Source organism: Panulirus ornatus, chromosome 53, assembly GCF_036320965.1.
Source record: "Panulirus ornatus isolate Po-2019 chromosome 53, ASM3632096v1, whole genome shotgun sequence".
Taxonomy (NCBI): Eukaryota; Metazoa; Arthropoda; class Malacostraca; order Decapoda; family Palinuridae; genus Panulirus; species Panulirus ornatus.
Window position 1 is genome coordinate 7,777,443 of NC_092276.1, and position 21,372 is coordinate 7,798,814.

Here is a 21,372-nt window from a genome sequence, read left to right on the forward strand (position 1 = left end):
AGTTTAAATGAAGAAAAACTGGAGGAAGTAAAGTGTCTTATATATCTGGGAGTGGATCTGGCAGTGGATGGAACCATGGATGCGGAAGTGAATCATAGTGTAGGGGAGGGGGCGAAAATCCTGGGAGCCTTGAAGAATGTGTGGAAGTCGAGAACATTATCTCGGAAAGCAAAAATGGGTATGTTTGAAGGAATAGTGGTTCCAACAATGTTGTATGGTTGCGAGGCGTGGGCTATGGATAGAGTTGTGTGCAGGAGGGTGGATGTGCTGGAAATGAGATGTTTGAGGACAATGTGTGGTGTGAGGTGGTTTGATCGAGTAAGTAATGTAAGGGTAAGAGAGATGTGTGGAAATAAAAGAGCGTGGTTGAGAGAGCAGAAGAGGGTGTTTTGAAATGGTTTGGGCACATGGAGAGAATGAGTGAGGAAAGATTGACCAAGAGGATATATGTGTCGGAGGTGGAGGGAACGAGGAGAAGTGGGAGACCCAATTGGAGGTGGAAAGATGGAGTGAAAAAGATTTTGAGTGATTGGGGCATGAACATGCAGGAGGGTGAAAGGCGGGCAAGAAATAGAGTGAATTGGATCGATGTGGTATACCGGGGTTGATGTGCTGTCAGTGGATTGAATCAGGGCATGTGAAGCGTCTGGGGTAAACCATGGAAAGTTGTGTGGGGCCTGGATGTGGAAAGGGAGCTGTGGTTTCGGGCATTATTACATGACAGCTAGAGACTGAGTGTGAACGAATGGGGCCTTTGTTGTCTTTTCCTAGCGCTACCTCGCACACATGAGGGGGGAGGGGGATGGTATTCCATGTGTGGCGAGGTGGCGATGGGAATGAATAAAGGCAGACAGTGTGAATTGTGTGCATGGGTATATATGTATGTCTCTGTGGGTGTATATATATGTGTACATTGAGATGTATAGGTATGTATATTTGCGTATGTAGACGTGTATGTATATACATGTGTATGGTGGTGGGTTGGGACATTTCTTTCATCTGTTTCCTTGCGACAAAGCAAAATAAATAAATAAAAAATTTTTTTTATTATTATTTTGCTTTGTCGCTGTCTCCCGCATTTGCGAGGTAGCGCAAGGAAACAGACGAAAGAAATGGCCCAACCCACCCCCATACACATGTATATACATACACGTCCACACACGCAAATATACATACCTATACATCTCAATGTACACATATATATACACCCACAGAGACATACATATATATCCATGCACACAATTCACACTGTCTGCCTTTATTCATTCCCATCGCCACCTCGCCACACATGGAATACCATCCCCCTCCCCCCTCATGTGTGCGAGGTAGCGCTAGGAAAAGACAACAAAGGCCCCGTTCGTTCACACTCAGTCTCTAGCTGTCATGCAATAATGCCCGAAACCACAGCTCCCTTTCCACATCCAGGCCCCACACAACTTTCCATGGTTTACCCCAGACGCTTCACATGCCCTGATTCAATCCACTGACAGCACGTCAACCCCGGTATACCACATCGATCCAATTCGCTCTATTCCTTGCCCGCCTTTCATCCTCTTGCATGTTCAGGCCCCAATCACTCAAAATCTTTTTCACTCCATCTTTCCACCTCCTATTTGGTCTCACACTTCTCGTTCCCTCCACCTCCGACTCATATATCCTCTTGGTCAATCTTTCCTCACTCATTCTCTCCATGTGACCAAACCATTTCAAAACACCCTCTTCTGCTCTCTCAACTACACTCTTTTTATTACCACACATCTCTCTTACCCTTTCATTACTTACTCGATCAAACCACCTCACACCACATATTGTCCTCAAACATCTCATTTCCAGCACATCCACCCTCCTCCGCACAACTCTATCTATAGCCCATGCCTCGCAACCATATATCATTGTTGGAACCACTATTCCTTCAAATGTAACCATTTTTGCTTTACAAGATAACATTCTCGACTTCCACACATTCTTCAATGCTCCTAGAACTTTCACCCCCTCCCCAACCCTATGATTCACTTCTGCTTCCATGGTTCCATCCACTGCCAAATCCACTCCCAGATCTAAAACACTTCACTTCCTTCAGTTTTCTCCATTCAAACTTACCTCCCAACTGACTTGTCCCTCAACCCTACTGTACCTAATAACCTAGCTCTTATTCACATTTACTCTCAGCTTTCTTCTTTCACACACTTTACCAAACTCAGTCACCAGCTTCTGCATTTTCTCACCCGAATCAGTCACCAGCGCTGTATCATCAGTAGTGGTGATATGAGAAGGAGATGGAGTACGTATTTTGAAGGTTTGTTGAATGTGTTTGATGATAGAGTGGCAGATATAGGGTGTTTTGGTCGAGGTGGTGTGCAAAGTGAGAGGGTTAGGGAGAATGATTTGATAAACAGAGAAGAGGTAGTAAAAGCTTTGTGGAAGATGTAAGCTGGCAAGGAAGAGGGTTTGGATAGTACTGCAGTGGTATTTATTAAAAAAGGGGGTGACTATTGTTGACTGGTTGTTAAGATTATTTAATGCATGTATGACTCATGGTGAGGTGCCTGAGGATTGGCGGAATGCATGCCATTGTACAAAGGCAAAGGGAATAAAAGTGAGTGCTCAAATTAAAGAGGTATAAGTTTGTTGAGTATTCCTGGGAAATTTTATGGGAGGGTAATGATTGGAAGGGTGAAGGCATATACAGAGCATCAGATTGGGGAAGAACAGTGTGGTTTCAGAAGTGGTAGAGGATGTGTTGATCAGGTGCTTGCTTTGAAGAATGTATGTGAGAAATAATTAGAAAAGTAAATGGATTTGTATGTAGCATTTATGGATCTGGAGAAGGCATATGATAGAGTTGATAGAGATGCTCTGTGGAAGGTATTAAGAATATATGGTTTGGAATGCAAGTTGTTAAAAGTAGTGAAAAGTTTTTATCGAGGATGTAAGGCATGTGTATGAGTAGGAAGAGAGGAAAGTGATTGGTTCTCAGTGAATGTCTTTGTTTGCGGCAGGGGTGCGTGATGTCTCCATGGTTGTTCAATTTGTTTATGGATGGGGTTGTTAGGGAGGTGAATGCAAGAGTTATGGAGAGAGGGCCAAGTATGCAGTCTGTTGTAGATGAGAGGGCTTGGGAAGTGAGTCAGTTGTTGTTTGCTGATGATACAGCACTGATGCCTGATTTGCGTGAAAAACTGCAAAAACTGGTGACTGAGTTTGGTAAAGTGTGTGAAAGAAGAAAGTTAAGAGTAAATGTGAATAAGAGCAAGGTTATTAGGTACAGTAGGGTTGAGGGACAAGTCAATTAGGAGGTATGTTTGAATGGAGAAAAACTGGAGGAAGTGAAGTGTTTTAGATATCTGGGAGTGGATTTGGCAGCAGGTGGAACCATGGAAGTGGAAGTGAGTCACAGGGCGGGGAGGGGGCAAAAGTTTTAAGGGCTTTGAAAAATGTGTGGAGGGCGAGAACATTATCTCGGAAAGCAAAAATGGCTATGTTTGAAGGAATAGTCGTTCCAACAATGTTATATGGTTGCGAGGTGTGGGCTATAGATAGAGATGAGCGGAGGAGGGTGAATGTCCTGGAAATGAGATGTTTGAGGACAGTATGTGGTGTGAGGCGGTTTGATCGAGTAAGCAATGAAAGGGTAAGAGAGATGTGTGGTAATAAAAAGAGTGTGGTTGAGAGAGCAGGAGAGGGTGTTTTGAAATGGTTTGGTCACACAGAGAGAATGTGAGGAAAGAATGACATAGAGGATATGTGTCTGAGGTGGAGGTAATGAGAAGTGAGAGACCAAATTGAAGGTGGAAGGATGGAGTGAAAAAGATTTTGAGCGATCGGGGCCTGAACATGCACAAGTGTGAAAGGCGTGCAAGGAATAGCATGAAATGGAACGATGTGGTATACCAGGGTTGACATGCTGTCAATGGACTGAACCAGGGCATGTGAAGCATCTGGGGTAAACCATGGAAAGTTTTGTGGAGCCTGGATGTGGAAAGGGAGCTGTGGTTTCGATGCATTATACATAACAGCTAGAGGCTGAGTGTGAATGAATGTGGCATTTGTTGTCTTTTCCTAGCACTACCTCGCACGCATGCGGGGGAAGGGGGTTGTCATTTCATGTGTGGCGGGGTGGTGAAGGGAATGAATAAAGGCAGCAAGTATGAATTATGTACATGTGTATATATGTATATCTGTGTATGTATATGTATGTATACATTGAAATGTATAGGTATGTATACATTGAAATGTATAGGTATGTATATGTGCGTGTGTGGACGTGTATGTATTTATATGTGTACGTGGGTGGGTTGGGCCATTCTTTTATCTGTTTCCATGCACTACCTTGCTAACACGGGAGATAGCAACAAAGTATAAATAAATAAATATAAAATATACATTGTTATCATATTTTGTACTTAATTACTATTCCCGTGTTAGTGAGGCAGCTACTGAATATCTTGTTTCTATTTACTTTACCTTTTTCACTTGCCTAAAAGAAAAGATATGAAGGTAAATGTAAACAAAAGTAAGATAATGATGTGTAGCAGAGGGATGAAACAGGATAGTTTGATTATGAGTTTCAATGAGGAGAACATGGAGAAAGCATAGTTCTTAAGATACATGGATGTGATTGTTGCTGTGAATGTAACAACGGGCATTAAAGTGTTACATGCTGGAAAGTGAGCTTCAAGTCTTGATGCACTGAGGAGTATGTGAAAGGAAAAGTACATGTTTGTAAGGGCAAAGACGTATGTTGTGTGGATGTATGTCATGGACATCAACAAAATAAAGGAAGAGGTGGATGTACTGGAAATTTAATGCCTGAGGATGATAGTTGGGATATAATGGTTAATTGTATATGAAATAAGTGTCAACAGTTATGCTAGTGATGGGCACAACAAGGTGTGTTGAAATGATTTAGGCTGTAAAAGGGGTCTCTATCATATTACTTGATTTGATATCATAGAAAATTGGAAAGAATGTACATAAAGAAAATGTAGCTGTAAAAGGGATACCTATGATATTGTAATGCCCCTACTCCCCACAACTGTCACCATAATGATAACATCTTGACTGGGTAACAGGTTACAGCCCGTGACTTCATCTGACCTAATAATTCTTGGGAAAATGTGTTTGGTGGCCCATCCTACACATCTGCACCTGCAGTACTAATCCCTGACTCCCACTCTCAATATCAGCTATTGTAATTTATAAATGACCCGACCCTTTCCATAAGAAGGGCCGCTCTTACAGACTTAACCTCAAGTCCACCAGCATGGAGGAGGTCAGAAGCTTGCAATATTTGGCTTCAACACCTCTAATTCCCCTTGGAAATAGTTACCCCTTACAGACCTGTCCTCAACACCAATTGAATACTGCAGCAGGGCGTAGGAGCTCAACAACATGGTAAATAGGGCTAGAAAAAACTACAGGAGACCCCAAAGATGCAAACAGACACCTTCTGCAGGATACAATCCGACACACCAGAGAATAGACCAGAAGCATCAAAAAAGCAAGCTGGCTCAAATGGTGCTCCAAGCTGAATGAGCACACCAGAGCAAGAGCATCTGGCAAGCCTGTACCACCACTGCTGACTCACCCCAGTCCCAGGGAGGAGGAAGAGAGGCTTGCAGGTCTTTTCTGACCAAGCAGCCTCATACAACTTATCCACACAGGCAGAAGAGGCACAAGAGCAATTCAGACAGGGTAGGACACAATACATATGGGAAGCACACACCATGCAAGACAACAAGCCGGCCATAGTGGTCTTCCTGGACCTGGAAAAAGCCTTTGCCAATCTGCTGGCAATATTAGAGACTCTAGCTGAGGAAGGAGTCCAGGGGAGGCTGTTCGGGTGGATCCAGGACTATCTAATGCACCGCCAAGAATGAGTGCAATTCCAAGGAATCATCTCGTCATACAAGCTCCTCGAGATTGGCACCACACAAGGAGGCATCCTCAGCCCAATACTCTTCAACGTCCTGATGGAGAACTTAGTGAAGCTCCCCTTCAGGCCAACGGCTAAGCACCTGCAGATGGAGACTGGGCTACCACCCCTGGCAGCAATGGTCAAGCAGACAACATTGGCACTTCTAGCTAAGATCTACAGGCCAGACAAACCCTTAACTATGAAGGCCTGAGTCCGGGTTGCCCTCCACTTAGACCACAGGGTGCAAGGGACCTCCTGGGCACATGAGGCAGCCAATGCCATACAAGTGTTTCATACAGCTGCATCCATACAGGCGATGGAGGACACACAACACCATGGGTACAGTGTACCACCTCCATGGGTCCCTCCAGCAGCCACCTCTGCAGTCACTGCATTGGGTGACAAGAAGTCCAGCCTCCAGCAGGAAGACCTGAGAAGACTGGCCTTGAGAGCCATGGCCAATGATACACTGACTGAAGCTGTGGCATATTTCACAGACAGCTCAGTGGACCACACTGGAAATTTGGGGGTGGCCTTCCACACCCAAAGTCATACTCACTTCTAGAGGCTGTCAGATGGCTGCTCAACACTACAGATGGAGCTGGTTGCCATATCCAAAGCCCTGGAACATGCAGTCACCACGCACTCCAAGCCTGTGATAATACACACGGACACAAAGTCATCAGTACAAGTGCTGCAACATAGCCTCCCGAAAGACATTATTGAGCTTGTCACCTCAATCCTCACTCAGCTTCAAGAGCGACAGTGACAGGGCTGTCCTTTCACCATACACTGGATCCCTAGCCATGGGGATCAAGGGGAATGAAACAGCAGATGTGGCAGCTAAAGTAGCCACATGTTTGAGCAATATCCAGGTGCACATTCCAGTGAACCTGCAACAGGTCAAACACCAGCTACAGAAAGCAGCAAGGCTCTGGACCAAGAATTTCCTGGATGCCTACAATGCCAGATCCCTGTCAGCCAAGTGTTACATGGTAGTCATGAAATGTAAGCCACCACACAACGAAAGAGACATGAGAAGAAAAACCCTAGTAAAGCTACATCATCTACAACTGAGGTAGAAATATGGCTGACAAACCTTCAAAGACTGCATCTTCTGTCAGGAGCCCTCCATGCACCCACTGGAACACTACATGCTGGACTGTGAAACAACACAAAGTCTTTGGGTAAGGTTCCCTGATTTCAAAGATCATATAATACCAGTGGCCTTAGTGTAATTACAAAGACCAAAAGTTTAAGCCATTGATACTGTTCTTCACGGAAGGTTGATGGAAAGAATTAGATCTACAGGCAGGAATAAGGGATGGGCTCCTTAACAGGATAAAAGACTATCTTGCTGGAAGGGAGCAAAGAACAGAGGTCAGATATGTGTCCTCGAAGTGGGCTGGGGATACAAATGGCATGCTGCAGGGCTCTGTCTTGGGCCCAATGCTATTCCTGGTGTATGTTTGATGGACTTGGTGTATGCTTGATGGATGGGAATCATATCTAAATATATATGTAAACAATGCTAAAGTCATGATAAAAATATAGAATGAAGACGACTGCATTTGCCTGAACAAAGTCCAAAGTTGGATAGATAAATGAATGATTAGATTCAATTCAAGTGCAAAGTGATGAGGACAGAACATAGTGAAAGACCTCAGTGTGATTACAACTCTTCAGCCACTGATACTGTTCTTCACTGATGGGTGATGGAAAGAACTAAATCTACAGGCAGGAATGAGGGATGAGCTCCTTAACAGGATAAAAGACTATCTTACTGGAAGGGAAGAAAGAACATAGGTCAGAGGTATAACCTCGAAGTGGGCTGAGGATACAATTGGCAAGCCACAGGGCTCTGTCTTGGGCCCAATGCTATTCTTAGTGTATGTAAATTACTTGGTTGATGGACTGGAATCATATCTACATACATACGTAGACAATGCCAAAGTCATAATAAAAATATAGAATGAAGACAACTGCATTTGCCTGGACAGAGACCTAAACACAGTCCAAAGTTGGATAGATAAATGAATGATAAGACTCAATCCAAAAGCAAGGTGATGAGGATGGAACATACTGAAAGAAGGCCTCAGTGTGAATATAGCCCTGTGATAAATCAATTACAGGAATCTGCATGTGTAACAGATCAAGAGATCAATCAATTGTGCCAAATTTATTGTCAGAAAAACATTTAAAGAGAATTGTGAAAGAGGCAAACTGTCTGCTAGCACATAAAACAATTGTATTCAAATATGTGGACATGTTCATAAAATCTTTCATTTCATATATCAAAACTTCGTTATGCCACACAGGTCTTGTCACAGCACCTAAAGAAGCACAAAAATTTGACATAGGGTACGGAGATGACCATCTAAGATGATACCTGAATAAAAAGAAAAAATTCAGCTAAACTGAGAAGCTAAGAGCCACAAAGCTGTCCACCATGGAGTAGTAGAGAAAGAAGGGGAGACCTGAAAACAACCTTAAGTTTCAAAATTGGTTAATATCGATAGTGAACAGCTCTTTGAGAGATGTATCACCAGCATAAATGGTCATCACAGAAAGCTGAGTATAAAGCTTGCCAGAAAAGATGTTGAGAGGTACTGGTTTAATGTTAGGGTGATGGATAATTGGAATGCTGGCAGTCTACAGAGGTATAAAAGACAGCTTGCTGATATGGAAAGTTCAGAAGGTAGTAGGTAGTAGTTTTATAGGGCAGCCAAGGTCCAGGGAGGTACATTACCATTACTATCCACATACTCTCTCTGCCTCACCCACACATGGACTGCTGGCATTCTGTCCACAAACATACAATCTCCCCTTGTCACACATAACACTAGACAACACTTAACTTGCACAGCTCATTCTTCATGGCTCTAGATTTCCTGTGAAGCACAATGTGCTAGCCCTGCCTTTTGGCAAAACTGTAGGAGCAACAGATAAAAGTAATAGGTAGGAGCACTTAGGCGGGAGCATTAGGTAGAAGTAGTAGGTAGGAACATTAGGTAGTAATCATAGATATAGATAGATTAGGTAGTAGCAGTCAGTAGGAACATTGGGTAGAAGCCTCTGCAAACACCACATTTCCCCTCTGCCAGTGGCCTGTTAAGGGTGAGGCACTAAAGGCTAAGAAGCGGTAGTGGAGTCCACTAGTTACGGAGACTCTATTGCCGTGGCCACCTTCTTGCAGATGGAACCACAAAGGAAAACATTTAGACATCAGTTATGCAATTTTTAAAGATGTACGTACCTCAGAGGTTGTCCACGTTCCTACACTTATTATCCAGCCAGAGGCACAACACCACACTATTACAGACTCTGGAAGAAAATTAAACTTCTAAGTGATTGAAGTGGTGATATTAAGCATAAAATATTTTTTCTTAATTCTTTGGTTTTTACGTAAATAACAGTTAGCTTGGAGGATTTTGTTTTATTCATCAATCAATCAATAACTAATCCTTTGTCTGTCTACCCATCAACATAACTTCAACCCCACTTCCATGAGATGGATTAGGTACAGACAGCCTCCCTCATACATATTTTCTACTCATGCCCAGCAAGGTAATATGAAACACACTGCTTTCATTTTCATTTTGCAAGCCCAGTTGATTTGTCAAGCGAGACTAATGTCTCCTCTCGCACCATTTTTATGCACTGCATAAGATCCAAAGCCATTTCTATAACATCTCCCAAAATATCCCTAGCTCTCTGCAGCTACCCATCTCCTAAAGCCTACCTCTCCTTGTACTTTTGAATAAACTACCATAAATCACCATGATCAAACGGTCAGATGCCATACATTCTTCATGATCATTCTGTCCTAGAATGACTTCCATACATATACTTTCCTAATGAAAATGATTTCTTCACACCACATATTCTTTTTCCAGTTTTCATTCTTAATCTTACCTAAACTTATTTCTACTTTACAAGTAACCCATCTCTAATGTTTATAATTTTTGCCCTATCTAAATTTGGGCTTCACATCCATACTTAATGGCTGAGTCAAGAACTCCATCCCAGCAACTTGTTACGTCTATAATATAATGTTTTTCAACTCACCAAAGTTTTCAGTGCATCTCTAATTTTTCTTCTTTGCATTACTATGATATGAACTTCAGCTTTATTATCAACACTGAGCTTAATGCATTTACTATACATTTAAATTCATCCACAACTTCCATTTCTTCATTGGGCATACTGATGTCATATTGCAATTTTCCCAGTTTTACTTTTATGTACTTTTCTTGAAGAGGCCCACCATTCAGTCCGTCCACCTATTCCAATAACTTGGCCAATAACAGCTGCATACAGCATCTGTAGAAACTTCCACCCATTCTCTCCACTATTGAGTATTACACCACAATGGCCCCACCTCATTCTCATTAAACATAATCTCCCATCCATAAAAACACTAAATAGCCAAGTTGACATCACACTCCAAACCAATCACTCAAACCACCACTTATCAAACATGCACTACTAAGATTTATAAAGCTTTTAACAGCACTGAAATTGTCAAAAATTCCCAGAGAGCTTTCATATTCACTATATCATATGTCTTTTCTAAATCTATGAATGCTGCATACACTTTCTTCTTTATTCTCTTAAACTTTCTCTTATTCCTGTCATATTAGTCACTTTTACTCCCCTTTACACAACAGGGCAATTACTGCCTTTATCCAAGCATGATAGACTTGACCACCTTTTTATGCTTTTGGACACTCCTAATCCACTCAACTGCAGTTTCATCTCCACTCTTCATAAGCTCACTCATCATTCCATCAATTTACCTTTGGTCAGAAAACAATCAAATGAATGTCTAGTCTTTTAGAGAAGAGTAAATCTTTGACATACGTTTCATTATGGAAGTTGCATGTGTTGTCATTGCAGGGAGGGTGCAGAGATGACTGCTGCTCTGTGTAGTTTTTGGCATTCACATGTGTTAGTCCACGGGGCTTACATGCTGGCAGCGATTTTCTGACACAAAGTAGTTTCTTATTTAAAGTCTCATACACAGTTCATAGAAATATTGACAATTTCCTTTTTCAGATGTATAAACAAATGTATTATTGAAAATTAGTTACCTCAGTGAAAAGATGGATGTTGAATTAAAATAATGATGGCTCTCATTTCTGCTAAATCCTGGGATCAATATATGAATAATCAGTTAATCAGTCAGTCTGATAAACTCATGATAGGTGGACCATGTAAGCAAGAATACATGAGTGTAGTATATGAATGCACACTTGCTAAGGGGAATATGCATGAATGTACACTTGCTAAGGGAAATATGCATGAATGTACACTTGCTAAGGAGAATATGTATATCTGAATGGGGGATTGAATGAGGGACTCTGTTTCCACATATTTACAGATCATGGGAACTGCTGACATACCTGTGTACATCTGCGTTAGGGTCATGGCATGGTTGAGTTTTATTCCGAGCCACACAGGGACATTCACACTCAAGCAAACAGGTGTCATGGCACTCCATCAGTTCCTCATCCTGAAAGGGCAACAGAGTGTTATCATACTGTCTGGTACATAACTTTCGCGTCAAGCTTATTACAATGTTTGACATTTACTGTGTTTATGATATCAAGGACATAAATAATGCACTTACCAAATTATTATATCTAAATTAACAAATCTAGTCAAGCACATAACCATGATATTTATTTCTTTATTTATTATACTTTGTCGCTGTCTCCCGCGTTAGCGAGGTAGCACAAGGAAACAGACGAAAGAATGGCCCACCCCACCCACATACACATGTATATACATACACATCTACACACGCACATATACATACCTATACATCTCAACGTTTACATATATATATATACACACTGTCTGCCTTTATTCATTCCCATCGCCACCCCGCCACACATGAAATGACAACCCCCTCCCCCCGCATGTGTGCAAGGTAACATTAGGAAAAGACAACAAAGGCCACATTCATTCACACTCAGTCTCTAGCTGTCATGTATAATGCACCATGATATGGTACAAAATTTTAGTGTCTGCTTTACTACTATCATCAGATACATAGAGTATGATTCACAGCTACACTGGCTATTGATATATGTAGTGTTTATTACAGAATTACATTATGTAACATACATGTCCAATGTATGATATATAACTTCAATATCAACCATACGAATAGGCGTATGTATTCGTATAGGATCATGGCATCTGGTACACTGCTACTGCTAGAACAAAATCTAGTATATTCCCAACTTGTCTCCAACATAACCAGAAACATGACTAGAGTGTCTAAAAACACTTCTTCCCTATAATTTCTGGTTCACTTGATAGGGGGTACTTTGTCAGGTATGAAAGCAAACATCCTGAGAAATCAGACACTGAATCCAAGCAAGGCAAAAGGCAAAATCTCTCCCCATTCCCAGTATTCATCCAGAACAGACTGACCTACTGCACTCAAGCAAGAGTTCTATGGTCATCATCTTGCTCTTCTCCACCCAAGGCCATTACTATCGTAAGTCACCCAATCAGGATACAATAGTACCACCTGGAAACAGAGCCATATGCCTATATAATGGAAAGCAAGTATCAAAGCAATCTCAGAAAGAATCTCTGGATTTAATGCAGTCTCTGCCACCCTAGTGCCTACTGAGCAGGCAAAGGCCATCAAGTCATTAGCAAATTTCAAGTTAAAATATAACCATGACATATGACACTCCACACTTACTGCACTATACCATCTAACCCTACATGTAAGGAGTATCATGAACTTGCCCATGAGTTAAGTCATAAGCCCACCCAGGGCACTTAATTTTCTCATGTTCTAGGTTTAATATCATATAAGCAGGATCCCCCTGGTATGTATGTGTAACATCTTCCAGAGTGGCTTCCAGTGCATCCAAATGCCATTTTAAGTTTTCAACAAACATTGCAAGCAGTTTGAGTTAGCATACATGAAATTAAAGTTACAAAATGTGTATGAACCTAATCAGTCAATGAAATTTCATGTGATACAGAGAGAACAGAATTCTGCATCAAAAGCATATGGACTCAAATATTGGTCAGCATCAGTGGAGCGAGGACATTACCATACACCAGGAGTACTGTTATACACTAGTAGTCCTAGTCCATGCCCTTCCTTTTCCCAGATATAGGTAATCAGACTCCTTCTCAGCAAAGGGTAATAGTACTCAAGACCAAGCAGGAAATAACTGCTTGTTGTCCTTAGACTCCTTAAACTGTGTCAATACCAGGTTCTCAAGTAACATACCATTCCTGATTTCCCATCCATCAACATAGTGAAAGCCCTTGCCATCTCCAAGACAGACAGAACAGCTACAACAGAATGTCAGGTAGTCAGAACCAGTCTATCACCACAGTTAATCCAACTGTATGATTACTAAGGAATACAAAGGTCTTCTCAATGCTGTTTGTGATAGTGGAAGAGATTAGGAATTCATAGATTAGTGTGGTATGAGTAGAAAGGCATACATATGAACTGAAGAGAAAAACCTGTAGAATTTGTATGTAAGTACAGAGGTGCAAATGTCAGTTGTGAACTTGAAGCAAAGTATTTATCAAGTCTGTTCTTAAAAGTATCTATGATACTGCTTGCAGCTACTCAAACTGGGAAATCATCACACATTAACAATCCTGTTGAAGAAAAAGTAATTGGCCTCATTTGAGGTGAAAAGTTTGCCTACAAGTTTGTAGCCATTACTACAGGTGAAATCAGTGGTTTGTTAAACTGAGTTTATCAGTCTTTTATCAGTTTGAATTAGTTAAATGCAGTGTATCTTCCTTAAGCTAGACTAGTTGTAAGGGTGTCAAGTTTCGGATGTATACAAGGTTTGAGAAGAAAAATCATGGACATGGACACATTAGAATTGTACACAAATTTCCAAGAAAATCATTTCTTAGCAATGTAGTATTTCACTTTGACATGTAAGAAACCTTCCTACCTATGAAACCACATACCCACTCAGACAAAATATCTACAACCCAGAATGGCTTTTCTTTTTCCTCCAGGAACCTTCACAGAACCCAGATTCTTAAAACTATGGATCCTGGAGGATCCAGAATTCAAGGTATGCTATCTGGGTTTCGAAGGAAGGTCTATGGTTGCTCGAATTACCATCCTTGACCTCCTTCCCTCTCCAGAATAGTTTACTGAGTCTGTGTCGAATATACCTAAATTTAAGTGTTAGACTTGGATAGAGGTACTTCAAAGCTTGAAAGACATTTTATCAATGTAATGAATTCTTCCATGTGACCTCATACTTATAAGGATGGCCACCTATTCAGTTTTACAAATACCAGTCAATCGAAATGTGTAGCTCTTCTAAGGAATGGCCAAGGTGAATATTTTCACTCCAATTCAACTCTAACATCTCATATGATGATATTCTCCATTTCAACAAGCACCTCCATAATGTGAGCACTTAATCCGAATATTACAAGTTCAGATATACAGAATTCCCTTGAAGAACACTGAAGGACCCCATGGTCAGCAAAACTGTGGATGGCATACCTAGAGATGGTTGGTGCCAGACTCGGTAACAAGCAGCATGTGGCCACTTGACACTTGCCAAATGCATGGATAAAAATTCTGGGGGTGCTGTGGATAACCACAGATACTCAAAACTTGAAGCCATGATTAGTAAAATGGTATACATTTTTCTGAGTGTGTACACTCATAAAAGTAGTGGGCAAAACAGTGTCAGGCAAGGGATCTTTGTAACTGAACAGTTTATTTTCCTTTGTTTGCAGCATTCAGATTTACTCCACAATTCTCAAAAAAAATATCTCACATCACTGCAAGGTTCAGAAACTCCCTAGAAACCTTAAAATACCCATCATGCTTCAACTTCAGTTCACACACTATGAACAAAAATGGCTGACTTAAGACAATATTTTGCCAAAAGGCAGGGTTAGCAAGTAACACTCACCACAGGAATATGCTACCTAAAATACCCATCAAGCTTCAACTTCAGTTCACACACTATGAACATAAACAGCTGACTTAAGACAATAGTTTGCCAAAAGGCAGGGCTAGCATGCAACATTCACCACAGGAATATGCTACCAAGAATGAGTTGTGCTCATGCTGTCAAGTGTTATGTGTGATATAGGGAGGTTTTATGTTTGAGGACGAGTGCCAGCAATCTAGGTGTGGGTAAAGCAGAATGAAAAGGCAGATACCTGATTCAAAGGAGTGACAGTTGATAGATACTTAAGTGCTCAAGTGCTGGTTCATTCTGCAACTGTCACTAACCCTTCTGGTACCTAGGTGGGTAGTACCAATAATCTGGTCATTAGCTGCCTTCTACCTCCTATCTCGAGAGAGAGCGAGAGTTTATCTACAACAAGTATGGCTAGTATGATGAGTTCGTTACGCATCTTGCATGGCTAGTGTGAAGAGCTCACAGAACATCCTGCATGGCTAGCATGAAGAGTTCACTGCAAGTCTTGTTTGGCTATTCTGGAGAGTTCACTGCACATCTTACTTGGCCAATACTGATTCTCTCTGTCACCACCAGTCCTCCCTCATTATATGTTAATGCTTACTTCATCTGGCACTGTTTTCAACCATTTATACAAGCTTCTTTTGAATGTTTCTGCACATATTTCATGCATGTTTTTTATTTTGCTTGGGAGTGCACTGAATAATCTGTCCAGCTTAAGTTCTGGATTTCTATCATATTCTTTTTAATATATATTTTGGTACATCCAAGGGTATCATTGCAGAACTAATAAATATTTCATACTTGTTGAGTGACTTTCAGATTCAGTGCCAAATACTGTACTGTCCTTCATACACTTGCTTAGTTGCTATACATAAATCATAATGTAGCTTTCTTGTCTTCATTCTAATACTGTAAAGTTTGAGTTTTGATAGTAAAATGTTTCTAAATTCTCTCAACTGGTTTATTTCTGTTTTCTTGAATAGTGACCAAATGGTACACCAGAATTCAATTTTGCTTCATGTGTAAACACATTTTCATCATTAGTTTTCTGTTTTGTAGTGAATGTTCTCACTTCCATACCACTCAATAATTTGCTCAACAGAGTAATCTTGTCAATATAAGCTTTGAATTTAACTTTCTCATTTAAGATGACTCCTATGTCTTTGCTATTTGTTTCACTTTCAATCACTTTCACTTTTGGGCATTTGTGCTGTCACCAACATACTGCTAATCTTTCCATACTTTATTTGCTCGAATCTATCTCCAGAGAATTCCATTAGGTACACTTCTGCCCATTTGTAGATTTTTCTATGTATTTTGCCAAGGCTTGTTGATCATCTCATTTTGCTCAGCAAAGCATCATGCTGTAATGCCCTTGCTCTGTCAGTGTTTGTTATCTTTGTCATAAAGAGAACTGAGGCTAATACCACTGCTTGTGGTTCCATTTGCATCTACTTTGAATTCCCAGTTCTTTAGTTTCTTTGGTCCATCTTCCTATTCTGGTCCTACTGCTTTGTTTTGTACTCTCTCTAGTACATTGCTGTGGTCTATTTTGTCAAAGGCCTTGCAAAATTGAGAGAGAGGATGTCTAATTTTTTCCCTCTTGGCATTAAAATTTCACAGGTGGTTCCATAGTGAGAGACTTCATACCTCCCTGTGAGTACCTACAACAGACTTTACCATTAGGCAGGCTAACAAATAACACTCACAACATATCAAGCATGTTTAACAATCCTGAATTGTACAATACTCAATCCTGAACTCATCTGGAACTGTTTTAGCCATTCATCGCGGCATCTTTTGAATATTTCTGTGCCTATCCCACATAGCGTTCTTATTTCACTTGGCATAACACTGAATAACCTTTCCATTTCTCACTGAACTTATACATATTTGTTTGATATCTTCTTGGTGTGTTCCAAATTATTATGGCAAACTTAATCATTCTGTTTCTTCCTTCTTGGGAAACTTTTAAACTATGTAACTTTTTAAAACCTACATATTTGTTCCCAAGCATTGATTATTCTAAATCTTTCTCTTTTTTCTAGACTGAGAAGATAAAGATCAATTAACCTCTACTGATATTTTCTTCAATCATATTTGTGAAATGGTTCTTGAACCCTTCTAGTCTGTTAATTCCTCATCTTAGTGGAGACCCTAAAATGCAACAGTATTACATTTGCTTCATGTGCATGTAATGAAGAACTTCAATGCTTTACCTTTTTGTGACTATTCTCAGTGTTACTCCACTCATTAGTTATCCAAATAATATAATTCAATCAGTGTGTTCTCCATTTTTACGACTACTTAGTCTCTAACTATACCCTCTTCATAAATTGCCTTTACTACTGGCTTTGTTATGTCTGATAACTTTTCAAGAGTCACTTTGTCAAATGTCTCTTCATCTAAATATAGCAGATTCTCCTCTGCAGCAACTAGGGGATTTTACACACACACTGCTTTCTTTCTTTTTTTGGACCTCTCGGCCACAGATGTTAGACTAGGAACCAAACTGGACATGAAAAGAAATGTCAAGTGCTGTAAAAGAGATGTCTTACAATATCAACAAGGGCTGTGTTAAATATATCTAAAGGTGTGAGTACAGTGCAGTACAACTCATTCTTCAAGGTTTTGATGTGAAGAGATGAATCATGCTATCCCATGTTACTGACTGGCACAAATAACATTACAATAAGAAGTTAGCTGTTACTAATAATGTAGAGAACCTTCGTGAGAGGGAGGTTCCCAGAATTTCATCAGGTTAGTAGGGATCTGTGTCTATAAAGGCTGGTCTGTGAGGGCAGGACACACACCAAATGCAGGCAGAGTCAGAAAAAAGAAGTTACGTATCTATAATTTTTTGAGGGCTGTGATCAGAAAATTCTATTATTTACATTGCATTTCTCTAAGCATATGTAAAATAAAAAAATAAAAGTATGTTCAAGAACACTCCATGGCTTTTTACTGGGGGGAAATGCTGTTCCAGACTTACACAGCATTAGTTATCTCCATCTAATACATATACAGAATTATAATCAAAAACATGATTTCCCTTTGTGGAGAACTAGATCTAGGTAGTTTAGAATCAGTAGATGGTTTCCAACAAGGTCTATTGGACCTGGTTGTGGATAAGGGGCTGCAGTTTTAGTGTATTACACACGACAACTAGAGAATGGTTTTGAGCAAATGAGGCCATTTCTTCATCGGTTCCTAGTGCTGCCATTGTTAAAGTGAGAAACAATGAACAAACATGAAAAAAAGAAAAAATCAGTATCTCTAAGACCTAACCACATGGAAATGAGACCAGAAAAATGTCTATGCATAATTAGGATACTTATCTAAAAAAAAATATCTTGAGAATTACTGATCATGTGAAAAAGTAAAACATAAGTGCTGGACCTAAGACTATTTCTTTTATAAACTTATTCATCAAACTGCCTTACTATTTACTAAAATAAAAAATCAAAAGACAGTTTATATTACGCTGGATCCCTCTAACAGACAGTAACTGGAAATATACAGTACTAGATATGGATCACAATGACAGGTGTCATGTGTTAGCCTTTTGGTGCGGACCACAAGGAAGAGATTGGTAGAGGGAATTCTGTGCACTACGTATGTGGCAGCCTCGTAGTATGTGCTGTAACCACTCAGACCCAGTGACCAGAAGTAGAAAGTCAAATCTCGTTCATAATCGTGACACCCTCGACGCTGCAACAGCTTGCTGCCAATCATGTCGCGAGCTGAGGAATTTTTTAAAATAAAGATTTTTAATTTTTATGGAAATGACATTAGAATAAGAGGCACATTAATATACTTCATATTTAAGATACATAGATTATGGCTGTCATGGGCTCATTAAAAGTAAGACATCTACCATCATATTCTATATTATATCTCATTTTTTATTGTACTTAACCACTGTCTCCCACGTCAGCGAGGTAATGCAAGGAAACAGATGAGGAATGGCCCAACCCACCCACATACATATGTATATACATAAACATCCAAGCACGCACATATGCATACATATACATTTCAACATATACATACACAGACATATACATATATACACATGTACATATCCACACTTACTGCCTTCATCCATTCCTCTCGCCACCCCGCCACACACAAAATAGCATCCCCCCCTCAAGCAAGGCAGTGCCAGGAACACACAAAAAAGCCACTCATTCACACTCAGTCTCTAGATGTCATATATAATTCACCAAAACCACAGCTCCCTTTCCACATCCAGGCCACACAGATGTTTCCATGGTTTACCCAAGACGCTTCACATGCCCTGGTTCAATCCATTGACAGCACATCAACCCCGGTATACCACATCGTTCCAATTCTCTCTATTCTTTGCATGCCTTTCACCCTCCTGTATGTTCAGGCCCTGATCGCTCAAAATCTTTTTCTCTCCATCCTTCCACCTCCAATTTGGTCTCCCACTTCTCCCTCTTCCCTCCACCTCTGACACATATATCCTCTTTGTCAATCTTTCCTCACTCATTCTCTCCATGTGTCCAAACCATTTCAACAAACCCTCTTCTGCTCTCTTAACCACAGTATTTTTATTACCACACATCTCTCTTACCCTTTCATTACTTACTCGATCAAACCACCTCACGCCACATACTGTCCTCAAGCATTTCATTTCCAACACATCCACCCTCCTCTGCACAACCCTATCTATAGCCTTTCCTCACTCATTCTCTCCATGTGTCCAAACCATTTCAACAAACCCTCTTCTGCTCTCTTAACCACAGTATTTTTATTACCACACATCTCTCTTACCCTTTCATTACTTACTCGATCAAACCACCTCATACCACATACTGTCCTCAAGCATTTCATTTCCAACACATCCACCCTCCTCTGCACAACCTATCTATAGCCCATGTCTCACAACCATATAACATTGTTGGAACCACTATTCCCAAACATACCCAATTTTGCTCTTCGAGATAACACTCTCGCTTTCCACACATTCTTCAATGCTCCAAGAACCTTCACTCCCTCCCCCACCATGTCACTCACTTCCACTTCCATGGTTCCATCTGCTGCTAAGTCCACTCCCATATATCTAAAACACTTCACTTCCTCCAGATTTTGTCCATTCAAACTTACCTCCCAATTGATCTGTCCCTCAACCCTACTGACCCTAATAACCTTGCTCTTATTCACATTTACTCCCAACTTTCTTCTTCCACACATTTTACCAAACTCAGTCACCAAGCAGTTTCTCACCCGAATCAACCATCAGCGCTGTATCATCAGCGAACAAAAACTGACTCACTTCCCAAGCCCTCTCATCCAAAACAGAGTGCATACTTACCCCTCTCTCCAAAACTCTTGCATTTATCTCCCTAACCACCCCATCCATAAACAAATCAAACAAACACGGAAACATCACACATCCCTGCCGCAAACCGACATTCACTGAGAACCAATCACTTTCCTCTCTTCCTACTCATACACATGCCTCACATCCTCGATAAAAACTTTTTTCTGCTTCTAGCAACTTACCTCCCACACCATACACTCTCAACACCTTCCACAAAGCATCTCTATCCACACAATCATATGCCTTCTCCAGGTCCGTAAATGCGGCATACAAATCCATCTGTTTTTCTAAGTATTTCTCACACACATTCTTCAAAGCAAACACCTGATCCACACATCCTCTACCACTTCTGCGACCACAGTGCTCTTCCCCAATCTGATGATCTGTACATGTCCCCACCCTCTCAATCAAGATCCTCCCAAACAATTTCCCAGGAACACTCAAACTTATACCTCTGTAATTTGAACACTCACCTTTATCCCTTTTGCTTTTGTACAATGGCACCATGCATGCATTCCGCCAATCCTCAGGCATTTCACCATGATCCATACATACTTTGAATATCCTTACCAACCAATCAACAACATTCACCCCCTTTTTTAATAAATTCCATTGCAATACCATCCAAACCTGCCACCTTCCCGGCTTTCATCCTCCACAAAGCTTTCACTGCTTCTACCAAACCATTCTCCCTGACCCTCTCACTTAGCACATCATCCCGACTAAAACACCATATATCTGCCACTCTCTCATCAAACACATTCAACAATCCTTTAAAATATTCACTCCATCTCCTTCTCACTTGTTCTTACCTCCCCATTTGCACCCTTCTCCAATGTTCCCATTTGTTCTCTTGTCTTATGCACTTTATTTACCTCATTCCAAAACATCTTTTTATTCTCCCTAAAATTTAATGATACTCTCTCACCCCAACTCTCACTTGCCCTCTTTTTCACCTCTCGCACCCTTCTCACGACTTCCTGCCCCCCTCTTTTATACATCTCTCAGTCATTTGCACTACTTCCCTGCAAAAATTGTCCAAATGCTTCTCTCTTCTCTTTCACTAACAATCCTACTTTTTCATTTCACCACTCACTACCCTTTCTAATCTGCCCATCTCCCATCTCATGACACATGCATCA

At 40.7% G+C, this 21,372-nt stretch overlaps 1 protein-coding gene across 4 annotated transcripts in view; it reads right to left on the reverse strand.

The window, feature by feature from the left end:
* LOC139765212 (VWFA and cache domain-containing protein 1-like) overlaps window positions 1-21,372 on the reverse strand; it is a 155,300-nt gene that overhangs the window by 15,430 nt on the left and 118,498 nt on the right. For 2 of the 4 annotated variants that reach the window (XM_071692513.1, XM_071692512.1), the window contains exons 20-23: window positions 18,406-18,623; window positions 11,323-11,432; window positions 10,781-10,903; window positions 9,174-9,241 (exon numbers count right to left, since the gene is read on the reverse strand). In XM_071692513.1, the coding sequence (XP_071548614.1) occupies window positions 9,175-9,241; window positions 10,781-10,903; window positions 11,323-11,432; window positions 18,406-18,623 (518 nt within the window). In that variant the 3' untranslated portion in view covers window position 9,174. The remainder of the gene's footprint in view (window positions 1-9,173; window positions 9,242-10,780; window positions 10,904-11,322; window positions 11,433-18,405; window positions 18,624-21,372) is intronic. The other 2 variants (XM_071692515.1, XM_071692514.1) reach the window with 1 other exon arrangement.